The sequence below is a fragment of the Lindgomyces ingoldianus genome, assembly GCF_010093535.1.
Source record: "Lindgomyces ingoldianus strain ATCC 200398 unplaced genomic scaffold BDR25scaffold_14, whole genome shotgun sequence".
NCBI classification, from domain to species: Eukaryota; Fungi; Ascomycota; class Dothideomycetes; order Pleosporales; family Lindgomycetaceae; genus Lindgomyces; species Lindgomyces ingoldianus.
This window is the reverse complement of record NW_022985175.1, coordinates 710862-728490: the sequence shown is the minus strand read 5'-3', so window position 1 is coordinate 728490 and position 17629 is coordinate 710862. Positions and strand designations below refer to the sequence as shown.

The window sequence follows — 17629 nt, the reverse complement described above, 5'->3', positions numbered from 1 at the left end:
AGGGCTTCCAGATCAAAGCCTCTCTGTTGATAACTCGTGACAAGCGCCAAGATGCAGTATCCTTTTCAGTGTCGGCCTGCGTCATCACGCCGACCGACTCCTCACAGCCCCCCAAGGCAGGCCGTTGCTTCAAAGGGGCACCAGCAACCTTTCGATGACGTTGTCTGATTCGCATAGGATACCCCAGTTCGCTAATCGTCCTGACAAGGACGCTAGAGCGCAGTGTACGGACCTGATTGCTCCGGACATTTCAAGGCACGCAAGGCACTGCCGTGGTGGGCCGTCTGACGACGTCGTCTTGCCATCCTGCCCTTCCTTCCATCCTTCTAAAATGTATTGCGGCAGTGGTGCCAGCGCGCCGCACAAGACGCCCACAGGGCAACGGCGGGGCGAATTCCTCTAGCCTCACTTCTCTCACCACCTTGTGAACAATGCCATGTTTGACGTGCAGTCAGGCAACGGCCGGATACGATACGCCTGGGATAATTTCCGGCGTTCTGGTTTCGCACGTTTCTATCGTGTGGGCTGCCTCTGGGCATGCCCGCGGTCTGTCTGCCTGCCTGTGTTTCTGTCTGCCAGCATATGCTTTCAGCGATTTACGAAGAGTGGGCTGTTGCTTTTTGTTGTGGCTGAGCTGAGCCGCTTCGCTATTTCTGGTGCAGAATTGGGTTTCAATTGGGTTTGGTTTGCGGAAGTGAGTGGAAGTAGGCAGTGGGCGGTCCAACGCAGTGATCACCGACTACCGTGTCGGGTTTGGGGTATATAAAGGCCCTATGCTCGGCGCTGGTCTTTGTTGTTTTGAAGCCCCATTGAGCTGCACTCCTTCGGACTCCATCATTCCTTCTTCCTTCGATTCAATACACAACAACGCCTCTTTTCTCAAGACGCCCTTTATACGCCACCTTGTGCACTCCTTTCTGCCTTGATTCCACGCAACACCCAGCGGCTACCACCACCTCGAGCTCCACCCGACGTTATCCGCCTTATCCACACACTGCAACCTAATTCAACCGCAATGCAGTGCCCAACCTGCCACGGAAACGGCGTTATCAAATGCGATAGCTGCAACGGTGCAAGCTGCGAGAACTGCAAATCCGGCTCCGTAACCTGCCACGTCTGTGAGGGCGCTGGCGCCATCCATACAGACTCTTAGCCATCACCATCAACCATCGTCAACAACTGCCCCCCCATTCCATCATCTTCTTTCACATTGCTTCAATCTCAAACGAATCCGGGAAATACGAACAATATCCACCAGGGTCTCTTAGGTACGTCAACGGGAACGTAGACGAGAATCAGCTATATTTAAGGTTTAATTTAAACGATGGGAACCTTCCGCTGACGTAACTAGGAGAGTTTTGTTAGAATCTGTTTCATAATTATATATTTTTTTTGACTTCGCTGATAAGATGGGCCTGATAAGGAAAGCTGGGATGCTTACGTGGTCACAGCACGGGATGGCGTGCAGTTGGTCGCACTCACGTGGCTGATTTTCTCGTATTCATGGCCGCGAGGCTTGCCCAGGAAGGCAATCTCCGGGAAAGTGCCGAAAAATAGGATTGCCAGTACTGCGTGGGGAAACGGCGTTTAGGACGAACATCATGGGGCAGATTGGGATGTTTGAAATTGGGGGGTTTGAGAGGGCGGGGGGTTTTGGTGTGCTGGGTTTCCACTTTCCTTCCAATTCTCTTCTAAAAGAGGCTTGATTGAGCAGAGCTCAGATCTTCGTCATACTAACATCTTTTTTCTGTCCGTATTTCGGATCCACCCACCCCCCCTTCCTCATCTCGTTTTTAGATGTTAGGCATGATTCAAGCTGAGCGAGGAGGTTATCTGGGCGTTCTTTAGCGTAGCGTCTGTGTGCTATTCATCTGTATTCATGACTGTGTGTACTATATCCAAATTGTCCCCGAAACTTGAATCTACATCTCTTTAATCCTTTCACAAAACAGTACGTATTCTGGACCGTCTCCAAATATGTACATATGTCACGGCACGGCAGTGATGATCGTTCCTTTGAGTATGAATTGAATCTCCACTCCAAATACCCCACTTTGTACTTTGGATTGTCGTATTCCCACATACTGTATTAACTCCTATTTCTTACTGGAGCGCTATTCAAGGTCATGGAAAGAAGGGTCCTGCTTTTCTAACAGCACTATCCCTCACACGGTTCAAGAGATAGAAGTGCCGTCTTGCCGCGAGTGCAAAAGTACAGAGACCAAGCACTATTGAGTTGGTCCCGTTACGCACGACTGTCGCGCCATCATCGATAGTCTGCAGGATTCCTAAAGTTTTCCGATCCTTCCGGTGAGTGTATTACGCCTCGGTGTTTGAAATGTGGTGGGGCGTAATTGAAAGTTTGACGGAAGGAGCTCCGGTAAATGGCATCGCGAGCACCTTCACCATTTTCGAACCGACGTATGACACTGATTGACTTCATGTTTCAGTACCCCTCTAGACTGGAAGTTAAAGTCGAGTTGTTGGAAGAGTGGAGAACACTCTAATTAGCATGAACAGGGCGTGGCTGCCATTTTCGAGGTGCGTACACATTTTGGCGGAAGTCCTTAGACAGGAGGCCTCACGACTTCCTAAATCATTGCTCTCAAATCGAGGCCTCTGAGTGAAAGGGATCCTTATTTGTTGGGTTTGCCGGGAAGCATTCATCGCCCTTATCTTCCGAGCTTCTGGAACCCCGAGTGTTCCACCCAACACGTAGTAATCTTGAGTACTTTGAGCATTATGGCGAAGAACAGCAGAGCACACTCCCCATGAAAGTATTTTGCCATCATGGTAGATAAAGGTAGGTATACAGGTATACTCCAATATGCAAGATTCTAGTCACACCAATTAACATTCCTAAATGCCTTTTCCCCAAAGATTTGAAGACGTGAAAACCACGCCGTGGAAGCAAATGCAACACTTTTTGAAGCGTGGGGCCGCACATGGCGACGGGGTTTTTTTAATTTTAATTTTTATTTCTGAGTGTGGAAGGAACTGGATCCGGAGGGTCTCGCGATTTGTGGTTTTAGCGGCAGAAAGAGCAGTGAAGTGATCATTACTCGATACGCCGGATATGACACACTGTCCCTGGGATGGAACGCAATTTTGGTGCGTAGGTTCCCAGGTAGTATCAACGGCTTCTTTGTGAGTTGTAGAAGCTGGGCCTCCACGAAGAGATGCTATAATAGCACTTAGAAAGAATGTGTACCAACGTTCTGCAAAGCAGGAAGTGCCACAAACTTACAAAAAGTGGGCGCCGCTATAAACCCCCTCCTAGTAGAATGGAGAGTCTAAAAAGAAGTGATTCCGTTACCGGGGTCTGAATGGGATCAGTACTTCATCCCTTCCAGGAATAAATCCGGATATACTTACTCGAACCCGGGTCCCCTGGGTATTTCATATCTTGAAAGCCAGATATCCTAACCACTAGACTATAACGGATAAGCTGTGTTTAATTATGCCAGTCCGATGAATACAACTCGTATATGTAGGTTCTACAATTGCAAAAATAAATAAAAAAGAATGGGACCTTTAAAAGGAGGGTTCACACGGAGAGTAAGAGACAAGTGGTCGACTTCTGTGCATACATTCATGCTAGAACATAGCGGCGAGTTAAGATACGATGTAGTGCATGTACCCGCACGCAAGTAAAAGAAAGCTAAAAGTTAACTCCTAGACTATGGTAGGAACTCCATAAGCACAACCTCAGATTCAAACTCGAGACTAACAATAGAAAACGAGCCTCGAACGGTTGGAAAAATCGTCCTGCGAAATGGATTCAATGTGACTCAAGTATCGGCATACTTCCGACTCACATCACGCTCTTTTTATTCTGACTTTCAATGTGACTTCCTTTCCCACAACCGCAGCAACGCTAACGTCTCCGGCAATAAGTAGAAGACAAGTTCGGGGAGATTAATTCTTGTTCACGGGGTGACGCCGTCACCGACAGCGGTTCCTTCCTCTTGTAGAATGACAAAGAGGCTAGATTATGTCACGGGAATGAATGGGTGAACATTCTGGGCATAAAAAAAAAAAAAGAAGTTGGGCACATTGTGATGTTAAAGTCTCGAATTCAGCGAAATTCGGGGGCAGGGGAGGTTGGATGTTATCGATAAGCGAAGACCATCATGCACTGGGACGCTAATCGATCAAGGGTTAGCGGGTTAACTTTCCTAGACATGACAGGACCTGCCTGATGGAAGCCATTGATCTCTATCCTTTTAATAACATTCTATAGAATAGCGACAGGCTTAACAATAGACTTACCACTGTTGGTATTTCGAAATAGGCTCTGGCCTGATGTAATTTGCGTCGACTTTCACTGCCAAAAAATTACCACAAGTTTGGCGGCAAGAATGAAGTGAGAAAGTCCAAGGCGATGGGATTACTGTCACTAAACGAGAAATCTGAAAACCATGAGAGTACAAAGCGAGCAAACTTGCGCTTTTCGTCTTGGATTTATTGTGTACAGAAACATTAGTCATGAGACTTAATGATGAAAAGAGAAATATGTACAATGGGAATTGAAAAAGGGAAGGCCATCTCAGCGGATTCTCTAATCATCAAATGTAAGGCCGAGCCCCGGTAATGAGAAAAGTCACTCGGAGCGTTAGAGGCTCATGATGCGAACTTAGAAGTGGCGTGGATGCTTGCGGTTGTTGTGGCGCATGAAGTTGCGCATGAAGTACTGGAGCCATTCTAGAAGATCCTTCAGCGTGATACCCTCTGGGAGAGGTTTAGAAGGCAGAGGGCCAGTGGTGTTGCCGCCCGCACTAGGAAATGTGGTAGGGAGAGCGCTTGTAAGGAGACCAGACGGAAACCCCGAAGCAATCTGGCTTATGATGGGAGCGATAACGTCTGAAGTAGGGTACGGAGCTTCTGTAGTGGTAGGGGCTTCAACAGTCACGGCAATAGTGGAGGTGACCTGGACGAGAGCGGCCTTGCTTGTGACAGCGCTTGAAGCAACTGGAGTAGCAGAGGAGACAGCAAGTGCCGAAGTGGAAACAGGGGCGCTGGGTGTCGCGCCAGTAGCAGTAGCTTTACTGGTCTGAGCTGGAGCAGACTCAGCACCGCTAAAGAGGGCAGGTCCAGGAATCTCATAGGTCAAGCTTTGGTAGATGTTGACCAAGATGCCCGGGTCAGTTGGAGTATAGAACTTCGTTGCAGCTTCAGCTGATGGGCTTGCAGATCCTCCGCCAGTGACTTCGATGTTAATGCATTGGGGATAATTCTGAGCACCATTATCCTGTCCAGCCGAGTGCAAAGCAATGATTTCGTGGCGTAAGACGTAGTTCCCTGTAGCAATGCTAGATGGGATTGTTACTGTCCAAGAGTTGTTGTTCGAAATAAGTTTGTCGGAGGCCCAACTCCCGGGAACGGTAGTGTCGTCGAGGAGACCGGATTGATCAATCTTAAAGAATGACAAACCGTCCGCAGTAGCGGTGGTGCAGTCACCGTCACACTTTGCGAGATAGTCAAGAACAGGTCCATGATGAGATTCCGGCCAGGCAGTCCACTGAAGCTCGACAGTGCCCCCAGCGGCAACCTTGGCCGAAGCTTGTCCAGCGGTAGCGTTCTTGTGGCAAGCGATGTTGGATGTAGTGTACATGTCAGGGGAAACAAATCCATTATCCAGGCATTGAGGGCAACTCCAGCCAACGACTTTGGGAGGGGTGGCCTGGTACTGGAAGCTCGGATCATAGCCCTGATAATACGTGCCATCAGCAACAATGCCGCTGACGTGACCGTGTGCAGTGATTGTAGTAACCAGAGTGCCGACAAGAGCAGCTACCTGAACTCTGAGAGACATTTTTTGATCCGATGTTAAGAATGAGCGAGTTGAAAGAAGGGCGTTCAAGCTTCGAGGTCAACGAAGGTTTGAGAAGGGATTTCCAGCTTCAGTCAATGAAGAAGATTCAAAAGAATGTTGGAAAAGAATGGAAGTATCAAAGAGACCGAAAGAGTGAGCTACAGTGCAATCTGGGAGGAATGGTGGGAGAAGAGCCAAGCTTGCGGACAAGTCTTATATAGAAGTCCCAGGTGGATTTGCTTCAGACTCCCATTTTGACGTAAAAGGAAACACGCCCGGTGCCATAGACAGGGGACATTTGCAGGACTGGAAGAATATGAGTTATCTAAGTGGCTAACTGTGTTTACCAGTTTCATGGACAGGTCGATGGCGGCTATCGGCATTCAACGCAGCCTTTGAAACAAGTGTACCCGGAATGGTCGAGATCGACGCAGGCATGCGAAGATTCGAAACGTGCATTTTAATTGAGAGGAGCCGTTGCGGTGGAAGTGACGAGGGGATAGCAGATATCGTGGACAACCGCGCGAAAAGTCGCCTATCAATTTAAAGTTGATGGGGAGATTGCAATGCTACTACGATCTTACTGACCTTTGCTACACTGTGTTTCCGAATTCTATGGACCATAATTTGGACAGATGTGATCTGTCAAATTTTATGTTGGTTTTGGAGCCTTAAGAAGATTTTTGGTTCCTATGTTGAAACTAAATTGTCCTAGGGTACTTTTGTAAGGCCTAATATGTGGAATTGTTGTACAACAACTGAAGTTCGTGGCATTCAAATGATGTTGGAGGTTGGAGGGTTGAAGTGGAATGAAACAGCAGGCACAGCTGGTGACGAAGACGCCATACTAAACTAGGTTAGCCACTTTGAAGAGGGTGAACCAGCCCTCATCTTCACCATTCTTTCAAAATTTGTCCTGCAAGCCCCATCCGAAAGGTTCGAACAGCCGTGTCAGCAACTTCATCTATCCCCATCAACGGGTTACCGAACTGCTGTCGTGGACAGGTCACCGTTTATCTCGTTTCGCTCGCTTCATACCATTTCTGTTTCACCATTCCGGGCAGTGGGTCGATTCAATATCGCTCTGAGCCTGTGGCGTCCATGGCGCTCTGGTATCTTCCTTCCAATATTTCTGACCTGCATATTCTCTAGTGACCCGTCTTCCGCGCAGCATATGGAGTCATTTCAACTGGTGGAATAATTGGTTTTGAAGGAAGGCACCGTTAGCGATACTGCTTACCCCTGAAGGTTTCGTCAGAGCGCACTGCTAATGTTTGTAAACGCTCTTGCCATCTCACGCGTGAGTTGGAACCGATGATTTTCACGCTTTGGCTGTTTCTTAATGTACCTTTCATATGTACCACCCCTGTACGATGCTCTGTGGGATCCGAATGCGATGACGAAGTCTTTCATGCATCAAACAACTCGTCACATGCTGGCTCATACATTGAGACGGAACAAGATCCAATTTAGGATAGAAGTCTGCATCTCCTCCGCTCTCCTGAAGTATAGATCTTGGGTTTACAGGATCATTCCTTTCTCTCGGTCACCCTATCAAATTCAATTTCACAGTTCTCCACGATCAAGCCAAAGAAAATTTGCAAATGTCATTGCTCTAGAATTTAGCCGTGGACCATTCCCCTGATAAACCCCTCAATTCTCTGGAGAGGGGAGGCAGTGGACCTGACGGCGCTTTGCTTACCGCTATTGCACATCCTGCACATCCTCACCTTTGGACACTCCCATCACTACACAATCGCCTGGATTACGGCAACGTCTTTAAAATATACTACCCTGAGCCTAGGTCGATTTTATGCTACGATTCTCAGGAGTTCAGTTAAATGATTATGAACTCCCTCTGTATCTTATGCTGACTCACGGCGATCGAGATTGGAGGTATAACTAAAGATTTGACGAAGAAACCTCCAATTTTTCCTCAACCGTCCAGTTCGCTGAAAAAAAGCCTATCCGTAGCTTTGTCGGACGATTCCTTTTCGCACTTTTGGCCATTGCATTAGTCGTTCTGTTCGAGTTCCTACTATGCTTTCACTCCTCCAAACCGGCCATTCCTCAATTCCCTCCAGGCGAATTAAATCACCATGTCGACGACCAAATCCACCTCGCCTTCCTCAAGTTACCGACTAAGAAAGAGTTCATACCAAGGTTGAGTCTCTTAACGCAAGCCGAATAGGATCAGTCCAGAATGTGCGATAATCTAGACTGGCGGATGCAAAGTGGACACTGGAAGTGTTCGGAACCTAGGGTTCGAGGACGTGGGTGATATTGGGTATTCGGCCGTCCCTGCCAGCATCTGATAGTTCTAGGGACAGTTTACCGGGCGGGACTGGGAACAATTCGAATTCGTTATGGGAACGCTTTCCCTTCCGTTGTAGTGTCCCGTGTGGACCTTCCATTGAAGCAACAAGCTATTTCGTTGTAGCAGATGATAATGGTGGTAGATTGCTTTCCATTTCATGGTTGACATTTTCTTTGTTAGGCATTAGTGCAAAATGTTCAGTCCGGAAATAACCAGAGGTCTTTATACACTACCACCATCTCTGTGAAAGTCCATTGTGCATGCTTCCTAGCGGCAAAATCTCCTTCGCGAGCATGCCGACATTTTTGTTAACATACTCTCTATTGGATCTTATCCGTGTACGTAAAACTGAACGATTACTTTTGAAGGCACAAATATCTTTTTCACAATTCTAGGGTGAGACAAGGAATATTAACAATACGAAGTCATAACTACGGTTGCACGTTAAGAGCTGGAAGGTGGCTCTTCGGCAGTATTCCTGAGCCAGTAACACACATGAGAAATTCCCTCCATCTTGTGAAAGGCCTATAAGAGGCGCTTAGAAATTCTCGTTGTTATCCTCTAGCCCAAACAGATCCCTACTGCCTGATAGTAAAATCTGTTCCCTGTACATTCCCATTGGGCCCGTTACAGCAGTTCAGTAATTTTGAGCCCAGCATACGCCAGACTCTATCCTCTGAACCCAATAGCCCAACTCTTCCTCCCCTAGCTCGCGGTATTCACCTCTCCAGTAATGACCTTAAATAATTTCCCTAACAACGTCCAAGACATCCTGCCAATCTCGATACCAAATTCTATTCCTATGGTGGACAGTAATCTCTACAGCTTTGTAGTTGTTCGAGTCGTATGGCTCATGACATATCAGGCATTCCTCTTCCTTTAGCCGTGCGAGGTGCTTCTTCGCCCCCCCGATCTTGAAATCGTTGAGCACTGCCAGTTCTTAAGGAGGGCAGTTAGAAGTTTTGACTTTGGAAATATTGGGAAAGAATGGGGATGAAAACTAGGATTTCTATCGCCTCCGGTAGATTAGTTTACAGGTTGAGTATGAAACTAGTCACTAATCAGGAACGTGTTTCCAGAGGGAAATTGGGTTGTCATAGTTAATCGTGAACAGCCAGAATCTAGCAGCCTCACGAGAACCTACTCCTTCGCGATACTTCGCTGCACGGAGTTTATCATCATTGAGTGGTAATTTTTTAGTTCACTGATGCGGCTTTAGAGTCCTCGAATGAAGCGTCTCCCTCTCGATGGGCTCTTGTGCAGTGAGTGGATTGTTCTCGAGAGTGGTGAGTTTACCGTCGTGAAAGAGGCGTGTAGGAGAGGTACCAAAACCGCCGGGTCTCTTAAGAATGATGGAGTGTCCTCATTGAGTGCTGTACAGCGTTATTTTTTTTTTTTTTAGCAACATACATGCGTACTATACTAAATAGTAGGTGAGCGTCACGTACCATTTTGCTACTTATAACTGACTCTGCTTGTATAAGTGTCTTATCGTGAGTAAGCGCCTTTTATCCACCACTTCCTGGATATGATTGAGTTCATCATCTCTGGTACCTGACTCCTACAGTCTACGCTTCGTCCACATTTCAGTGCGCTCTTTATGCATCGCCTGTTCATTTACCTGCTCCTAGAGTTCCTTTTTCTGCTCAATAACTCTTCTCCTTTGAAGCCCACAGCTTTGGCTCCTTACCCGGAGGTGGTTCCATGGCCAGTAGGATCGGTGGTGTGACCTTGAACTGCTTAGAATAGCAGTACAAATGGCTTATAGCACCATGCACCCCTACCCAAATGGTAACCATGAGGACATACTTGGTGTCAGAAGCAGGCTCTTCCCAGCTTGTTGGAAGGGCGACGCTTGCTTCACAGAGGTTTGACGCTGTTGCTTGAACAGGGTGTACAGCGTTGTCGTTCGTGCTTTCGAGCATGTTGTGAACAAGGTTAGGAGCGGAAGAAACCTATAATTGCATTATTCGCTATGCTGCTCATCAGCAAGTGGTTGTGGCATCTCCACGACGACGTCGGGCTTGGCGCGGAGGTAACGCCTTGGATCACCGAGTCGGTAGGTGTTGTAGTTGTAATCGCTTTGACTACTTCTGGGGCCATGGCGCTGGACCCTGCTGGAAGCCTAGGCAAGATGGGGATCCGGATGTTATGGCTGAGACTCTTACTAATGTGTCGTGAGAATGGGTTCGGTGGGGTTTGAAGACGCTGGGTGCAGATGTTGGAGCAAATGATTAAATGCATGGTCATAGAAACAAGAGCCTTAATAGAGTCATTATATGAGGTAGAGGCAATGATTCAGTTGCCATGCCGTGTATTCTAGCACAATCATTCAGTGTCAACTGAGTTCGCTGCGTGCGGACGAAAATGCGTAGTGAATCTGCGTATAGCGGAATCTTAGGGATAGTGCAGCGTACGGACAATGCAGAAACCCATTTTTAGAATATCACGCGTCTCTTTATCCGTTCAGCCTGCTCCTCTTAATGAGATAGCGCGTTTTGCAATCGCTCCTGTTCTGACTTCCCCGAAAGTTGTTAACTCCTCTTTTAGTGCAAATACTAAACCCTCAAATCAAAAGCCACTGTTCGGAATACATTTACGAGAAACTTGCAATTGCATAATACTACAACCCTAATTAAACATAAGCAATACAAAACTACAAACTAATCCCCTGACCTCCCCGAGATACCCATCCCCTCTTACTTCTCCCACTTAACCGCCCTCTGGCGAGGACTCCTCCTTGTTACCTCAGCTATCGCCGCCACACGGAGCCCATCATTCAGCAGCTCCTGCTGCATAATCTTCTCTACTTCTACCTCCAACTCCGCCTCGACCCGCTTCTCAAACACCTTGACCGCCGGGCTCTGGCCGCGAGCACGCGGGGTCTGCATATATTCGCACAGATGTCGCGTCTCATTGACCCGGTACCGGGTCAACGAACTGCTGTTAGCAAACAGCAGTGAGCCACCCTCCAAGGTTAGCGAGAGACCCTTGCTAGTCTCAGCGTAACTAGACAGGACTGCCATCTGGTTTGGCCGCTGCAAGCCAAAGGGCGATGACAGCTTGGTGGCTGTTGGGTGGTGGGGGTGGAGAGGAGTGAATGCCGGAAGAGAGGGAGGGTATGAGGGCCTATCCTCTTCCGAGGAGCTGGAGAATGACTCGTGGTTGAAGCCATAACTAGCTGCTTCTAAGAGAGTTAAGTTCGGTGGTCGGATTGGGGACTGCTGAGGAGTGAAAGGTTGCTGCTCGAAGATGGATTCAGCATCCGTCATGACCTTGTCTTTGTCTTGTTCTTCATGGTTATCCTGCTGGCCATCCTGGAAGTATTCCTGCTCACCCTGCTCATCCTGCTCATTCTGGTGCTCGCTATGATTATGGTTGGTAAGCTTATAAGTATCTAACCCTGGCTAGTTGCCAGGCAGATCTCCAGTAGGCAGTAAACCACCATCTCGATCACCCTCATCATCATTGTCATCGCCCTCCAGTCTAGGCCCAATATGTTCTTCCTTCCTCGTCTTATCTAGCACTTAAGTATCCTTAAACCACGCCTTCCTCTTTAACTTTTTCATAATCGCCACCCCCTCCTCCTAGCTCAAATGCTAGCCAGTCATCTCCAGCACCTCAACATCCATTTCAGGATTCAACAGCGCTAGATAAAGTATAAGTGCCTAGAGTCTAGGCTCATGGTCTATGGTTCGGGGGACATACCAAATGGCGAGCTCGATCTTAGCTTGATCTTGTTTCTCACAGTAGTAGGAGTGGTAAAAAGTGGCGCCGAGGTCTGCACGGCTTGTGCCAAAGAGGACCTGGATGACCGCGGGGATGTATGGGCTGAGTGAGTGGAAGAGCGTGGCTTGGTAGCAGCGTAGCCATCCGCATGTAACGGAGTAGTTTTGAGGTTGTACGGTGCCCTGTACTGTTTAACCTGCTTGCAAGTACTAACTACACTGAGTAGATAAGGGAGGGCAACTAGCAGTACTCCGTAACGGGTAAATTAGTTAGATTGTGGTGTACTGTACAGAGTATCTAGCCGAATTAAGAAGGGGTAGTAGGAGTAGAAGTAAATTAATATTCTTCTTAAGTCGCATTTCTTACTGTTTAATGTACACGGCTAACTTAGTTAACTTGCTACTTACTACCTTATTACATAGCTAGTTCTTTTGTAGCTTTATAGCCCTAATTATTGTGTGCGAAACGTAGCAGGATAGCAAGAAGGCGCTTTCTTAGAGACAGATTGACTGCCTAAGGCCTAAGAGGCAGCAATGCGTTAAGAGGCTGAGGGCTGGTGGGTAATGTACCAAGAAAGTAATATTATGAGGTGCATAAAGGGGCTAGATTATAGTGTTATGGAGTTTCTTAGCAAACTGCTAACAAAACACGCTGGATTTGCATAATCTGCACTATTTCTGGCTACCCTAAGGCCCCTCTAAGCCCCTCTGTACCCTCTGCGTCCCCTGCGCCCCTCTGAGCCCTCTGAGCCTCCTGCGGCCGCGCAGGCACTTCTATTCTACCTGAAATCTATACAGACTACCGTAAATGTCTAGTAACAAGGCCTCACATACAATTACTGTACTGACAACAACCTCTATACTTACTAACCAGTACTAAATTTGACGTACTGCAGTACTGTACGACCGAGTGTACTGACGGATGGCCGCGCGGCTTGGTAGAAGAGGGTGCTAGTGAGGGCTTTTGCGCGGGCGATGAGAGAGTAAGAGGTGCCGAAGTGGTAGGATTGGCATTCGTAGTTGGAGCTGTCACGCTCTTTATAATAGTGGTAGCGGTGTCGGTAACCGTCTTCGTAGCCCGAGGAAGTATTTTTGTAACTGTCGAATTGACTGGGGAAACGCAGGATGTAGTCGTCGTGGGTGCAGGTATTTTCTGGACCTTGAAACAAAGAAACCCACATGTATCCTTGGGCTTGACCGTACATTGCACATCGAAGGCAGCACGGTCTGGTCGCGTGACCGTGGCCCCCAATAGCTGTAGTCTGCAACTGGCGTGTGGACCATTCCTGTGGCGGCGGCGCCATCAATCCGAGATCGAAAGGAAGTCTCGTTGGCAGCTTTCCAGGACGTAGTATCTCGCGCAATCGTCATACTGCCCTCAACGTCTGTCCATACTGGATCGCTGAGGGTGCGGGTCTCGCGGATGGTATGAGGGTGGGGCCCATATCTCAGAACCCACGCTGGGAACGTCCCGCTTCGCGGCTGGTAGGTAGTCGCTTCAACAGTGCAGCCATGGCCGGCCCGGGCATTGGTGTTCTTAATACAAACAGTAGCTGTAGCTGTGGTGATTCCAGTTGGAACAACCTTGCCCCCAGTTGCCGAAGCATTCGATAAGCTTGCGAAAGCTACCCATAATGAAGCCCGCTGAAGTTACATGTTGAGCGAAAGAGGGCGTTTGGAGACGTGTTTGGTCGAGGGGGCTACGAGTTGTCGAGAATCAAGGATATTAAGAAGATATTGATGCGGTCCAGGACTAAAGTGTTATGGATATATGAGGCCTTCAAAAGTTTTTGTGTGATGTTGACAAAGAGAGTGCAACAACAAAGATCTTGTAAAATTCTCACCATCTCACTGACTTCATGACTATACAATGTTTGCCTTGGCAACGGATCTGTTGTTGGTAGGGGAAAAGATACAAAAAATCAGTTGTGGAGGGCGAATTTAGGCGATGGTTACGGTCTAGTGAACACTGAGAATATCATTGTGAAAGTCCCCGTTTGTTACTAGGGTCGAAAGGGTGCCCAAATGGTGTAGGATTCTACTCAAGGAAAAGTATCTTGCACTACCTACTCATGATGTTCCATCACTAGCATCTCCACTGTCCTCCTCCATTCTCCTCAATTTCTTCATCCTTTCCTCAGCTGCCCTCGCCAATATCTCCCTTCTACTCAGACTCCCAGGTGATACTTCTCCGCCTGCGCTACTAACCGCGGTCTCAGTTCCTATTCTGCTTCCACCCAACACGAACTCCCCTCCGGTCCAGCCCCCATGATCATACACTTCTTCTTCACCAGGTTCATAATACTCTTGATTCCCAACACTTCTTCCCCCGGACTTCCAATCATCTCTATCAACTTCCCTCTCTATCTCCTTGCACAGGTTCCAAAAATTACGATCGTGGGGCCCCCATACATTATGCGCGAGCTCGTGACATAGCGTCTTCCTTATTGTCTTATAGTCCCTGTACCCGTCATAGGCGTCCGTCCTTAACCGTAGCTCAATAACCTCTCCCTGATTCCTATTGAGTCCGAGAGTCCGCGACTCGTGTGTAGTGTGCATCGCGGGGTCCATTTCCGTGAGCAGAGGAACGCTAAACTTATGTGTCCGCATGGCAGCCTTGATTCCTGCATCGTCGCGCAGCCTCTCGAGGAATTTTAGCGACCGCTCTGGGCCTGGGAGATACGGTAACGGCCTTAGAGTATGGAAGGTATACTGCGACTCCTCTTGCACCTTCTTCCAATCTCTATTCCGGGCCGGTGTTGCAGCTTTGACTGGCCCTGGACGTCGAGGCGCTGAGGCAGCGGCTATGCTGGCGTTGAGGGAGGCTATTTCAGCACTCGTATTACCCATAAGTGTTATTTTCTTGTAGACAAGGTCAGAGAGGGGTATGGTAGGGTCTTTAAAGGGCGGTTTCAGAAGACCAGGTTTGGGTGTTATGAGGAATTTCTGGTTCGAAGGGGGAACGTTGAGGTCTGTGGAGACCTTTTCTGAAAAATCGCTGATGGTGGCATCTTTTGGGAAGGACAAAGTTACTTTGTTTCCGTGATGTGTGAAGGGGAGCTGGATCTCGTCGGTCGATGCGATTGCTGATTCTGGGGTCAGGCTGTGGGGTTTGGGGATCTCATCTGTCGATGTCATGGTTGTTATCTTGTCTGGTATGAATGTGAGTGCGCGAGTTAGTGGAAGATCAATGTAACTGAGGTGCACTTTGTTGCTAACATGTAACTTCAATGACTTTCGCTAGGTTTCTATATGCGTCGTCATCGCGAGATTTGTAATCGCGCTAAAATCTCCGATCATGTGATATCTTTGAGAGCAGGACAGAAGACTATCCTATCAATCTGCTACTCGAAATAGTAATAGCACCATAAAAACACAAACGCATATCTTACTCTAGACCCCCCTACTATATCAATTGTTCAGATATATACTGGCAGAAGAGAAAAATCACGCACTCGACAACGCCAGTGTAGAGTACTATGTTGATTCCTATGGAAAATGTTTGCATGCTCTTCACAAGCCCCCATGTATCCAATAACGAGCCCCGAAAAGTAAATACACCTGTAGACAGTCGGTCATAAAGACCACCGACATACACTGCCTCTCAAATAAAATGGGTATCAATGACGTGTTTATCCAAGTACGAGGGACTGTCAACCAATATCAGTTCCCTTTTTCAAAGAGCAATGCCATCCAATACGCCTGATAATGCGAAGAAAAGTACCGTCCCAATGCATACCAAGTATCTTTTTTCCAACTCAAGGGGAGCCGAGAACCGAGGGAGAAGGTAGATATACAGGGATATAAGGAGGCTACTCGGTCTTTTGTTTACCGTCTTCATCTTTCTTCTTCTGCTCCTCTTCCTCAGCTTTCATTTTTGCTTTCTCTTCCGCTTCTTCCTTCTCCTTCTCAACTTGGGCTTGGGTCTTGATCCATTCTTTTTGGGAGGGATCCCATGCGTGACTTGAGAATCTGTTAGCTTACATTCCCAAGATGAACCAGTCGCGTTTTGGCGGGGGAGCTAGGGAAACGGCAGGTACCTACCCTTCATACTCAGTGAGCACCAGCGCCTTCTCATTGTACTCTTCTATTAAAATCTTGTCATATGCATAGGGAATCTTTGCGGGAACGCCCTCGAAGACAGATTCGCGCATAGGATAGAGGTCTGAAGTATGATAGCGGTGGTAATTCTTGCAGCTCCACACCGCCGGATTGGTGTCAGGATGCGTCTCGCTCAGTCCTGTAATGTCGATGAACAACCCATTCCGTATATCGATCCATCGCGCATCGATGACATTCATCCCGTCTCCTCTCTCTCTTTGCCATATCCACGGATTCACATCTAATAGGAAATTACGTTTCGTCTCACCGTCCTCGGAGACATAGTGATGTATCGATTGGTTGAAGTGTTGTCCGAGATAGTGAAGCGTTGCGCCGGAAACCTGGGTATCCAGATCCCAATCCCATGGTAGTCGCTACATACCTGAGTCAGTACCCTGGTGTCTATCCGTTGAAAGGCCCGAAAGAGTCCTACCTTGCCGTTCCACCACCACCCGAGCAACGTTCCGTGTGCTATCCACGTGTCCAAGCCGTTTTCGTTGAAGAATTTGAGATATGCCCGGATCATGTGGAATTGGGTGTCGGTGCGCTCTTCGTAACTGACGATACCGTGGAAGTACCGCTCATCATAGTGGCCGAGCTGGTCGTCACCGCTGGGGATGAGTTAGCTATGGATCGCCATCTCAATAGCGTAATATGGATTTGGGGTAGGTAAATGCAGGCGGAAGGCCTTAATACACCCGGCATCCTCCATATGCGATTGAGATGAGCGAAGTGAGAGACGCGCAGCTTGACGTACCCAGGCTCATGGAAGTACTTATTCTTCGTCGGGTCATCCTTCCTTTCTATGTTCTCTGGGGCTGGCGCAAGTCCTGATCCCCCGTGTACTGGAGAGGCTACCGTGGTAGCGAACAAAGACGCGAAGGCGATTGCGGAGGTATAGCTGCTGGGTCTCATATCCCGTGCGTGAAGAGCGTAAATAAGAACAAAGGTAACAATCCAATACTCAGGGTAAGAGATATCGGAGTAGTTCTTGGCGATTTATGGTAGTAGATGCGGTGCTGAGCTGGAAATGGGCAGGCCAAGAAAATCTTGGAAATGATCTGTCTGGATGGGGTGCGGGATGAGATATTAGGAAGGAGGAATTGTCCGAGGAAGGTGGTCGTGTGCGTTTTCGGGGATCTTGAGATGGGGGTTGAGATCGGTTGGGAAAATGAAGAACTGGAAATGACGTGTATCGCACTTTCTTGAACAACAAAGCATACAAGAATGAATCAATCGTCACGGAACACCGGCGAGCGAAGGAGCGAAGGCGGTCAGGCCTGCCAAACCAAAGTGGGTTCCATGGCTTTAAAGGAAGGATGAGATGGATGGCGCCGCGAAGCCCTCAACCAAGCACCAAGGCCCCCCAAAGCCAGGTTACGGGCCTGAGCTTGGCATGGGCGACGGCGTCACTTACGGTTCCCATTGAAGAAATGGGAAAAGGGTCGCGTGCTGCCAGCCAACACCAGCGGGACTATTCCTGGCCAGGATGGTGCCGTCTGATTCCGAGTACCGAAGTAGTCTGTTCTTGGGAGCAGCCCTGCTAGTAACGCGCGGCCTTGGGACCTCGTCCAAGTGGGAAACGTCGCCAACGGAACCCCACAGCTGCGAGCCACAAAAAATGGGGTGCTTGTGCTCCCCCGTCTCGCCGCCGGTCGTGCTAGACAT

General features: G+C 48.3%; 7 protein-coding genes across 7 annotated transcripts; 2 read left to right on the top strand and 5 right to left on the bottom strand.

Annotated features, from left to right (window-relative positions):
- The first annotated feature begins 250 nt into the window (after nucleotides 1–250).
- BDR25DRAFT_26152 (uncharacterized protein) lies at nucleotides 251–829 on the top strand. Its single transcript, XM_033686704.1, has one exon. It carries the CDS (start codon nucleotides 437–439, stop codon nucleotides 764–766), a length of 330 nt encoding a protein of 109 aa, XP_033548204.1. The 5' UTR covers nucleotides 251–436; the 3' UTR covers nucleotides 767–829.
- A 3807-nt stretch (nucleotides 830–4636) lies between these two features.
- On the bottom strand, nucleotides 4637–5926 carry BDR25DRAFT_368188 (uncharacterized protein; the record flags this gene model as incomplete). The annotated part of the gene is made up of 2 exons (XM_033697040.1): nucleotides 4878–5926; nucleotides 4637–4778 (listed from the first exon to the last, which is right to left on the bottom strand). The coding sequence occupies exons 1-2, from the start codon at nucleotides 5813–5815 to the stop codon at nucleotides 4637–4639; spliced, it is 1080 nt and encodes a 359-aa protein (XP_033548203.1). The 5' UTR covers nucleotides 5816–5926.
- BDR25DRAFT_354606 (uncharacterized protein) lies at nucleotides 5911–9015 on the top strand (the record flags this gene model as incomplete). Its single annotated transcript, XM_033695341.1, has 17 exons — nucleotides 5911–5978; nucleotides 6008–6135; nucleotides 6166–6268; nucleotides 6319–6475; nucleotides 6531–6645; nucleotides 6700–7007; nucleotides 7043–7195; nucleotides 7221–7386; nucleotides 7442–7590; nucleotides 7620–7675; nucleotides 7724–7978; nucleotides 8018–8062; nucleotides 8086–8332; nucleotides 8404–8468; nucleotides 8501–8648; nucleotides 8766–8862; nucleotides 8900–9015. The coding sequence occupies 17 exons, from the start codon at nucleotides 5911–5913 to the stop codon at nucleotides 9013–9015; spliced, it is 2376 nt and encodes a 791-aa protein (XP_033548202.1).
- Nucleotides 9016–9085: 70 nt separating this feature from the next.
- BDR25DRAFT_354605 (uncharacterized protein) lies at nucleotides 9086–10568 on the bottom strand (the record flags this gene model as incomplete). The annotated part of the gene is made up of 11 exons (XM_033695340.1): nucleotides 9086–9132; nucleotides 9191–9253; nucleotides 9277–9293; nucleotides 9338–9494; nucleotides 9603–9679; nucleotides 9716–9728; nucleotides 9787–10087; nucleotides 10144–10257; nucleotides 10301–10340; nucleotides 10389–10528; nucleotides 10554–10568. 11 exons carry the CDS (start codon nucleotides 10566–10568, stop codon nucleotides 9086–9088), a joined length of 984 nt encoding a protein of 327 aa, XP_033548201.1.
- Nucleotides 10569–10831: 263 nt separating this feature from the next.
- On the bottom strand, nucleotides 10832–13305 carry BDR25DRAFT_368185 (uncharacterized protein; the record flags this gene model as incomplete). The annotated part of the gene is made up of 5 exons (XM_033697039.1): nucleotides 10832–11498; nucleotides 11841–12048; nucleotides 12575–12643; nucleotides 12732–13197; nucleotides 13234–13305. The coding sequence occupies 5 exons, from the start codon at nucleotides 13303–13305 to the stop codon at nucleotides 10832–10834; spliced, it is 1482 nt and encodes a 493-aa protein (XP_033548200.1).
- A 554-nt stretch (nucleotides 13306–13859) lies between these two features.
- Nucleotides 13860–15071, bottom strand: BDR25DRAFT_260853 (WLM-domain-containing protein). The gene has a single exon (XM_033686673.1). It carries the CDS (start codon nucleotides 14996–14998, stop codon nucleotides 13931–13933), a length of 1068 nt encoding a protein of 355 aa, XP_033548199.1. The 5' UTR covers nucleotides 14999–15071; the 3' UTR covers nucleotides 13860–13930.
- A 275-nt stretch (nucleotides 15072–15346) lies between these two features.
- BDR25DRAFT_303389 (uncharacterized protein) lies at nucleotides 15347–17356 on the bottom strand. Its single transcript, XM_033690000.1, has 4 exons — nucleotides 16719–17356; nucleotides 16395–16572; nucleotides 15905–16335; nucleotides 15347–15823 (listed from the first exon to the last, which is right to left on the bottom strand). Exons 1-4 carry the CDS (start codon nucleotides 16874–16876, stop codon nucleotides 15673–15675), a joined length of 918 nt encoding a protein of 305 aa, XP_033548198.1. The 5' UTR covers nucleotides 16877–17356; the 3' UTR covers nucleotides 15347–15672.
- Nucleotides 17357–17629: the final 273 nt, after the last annotated feature.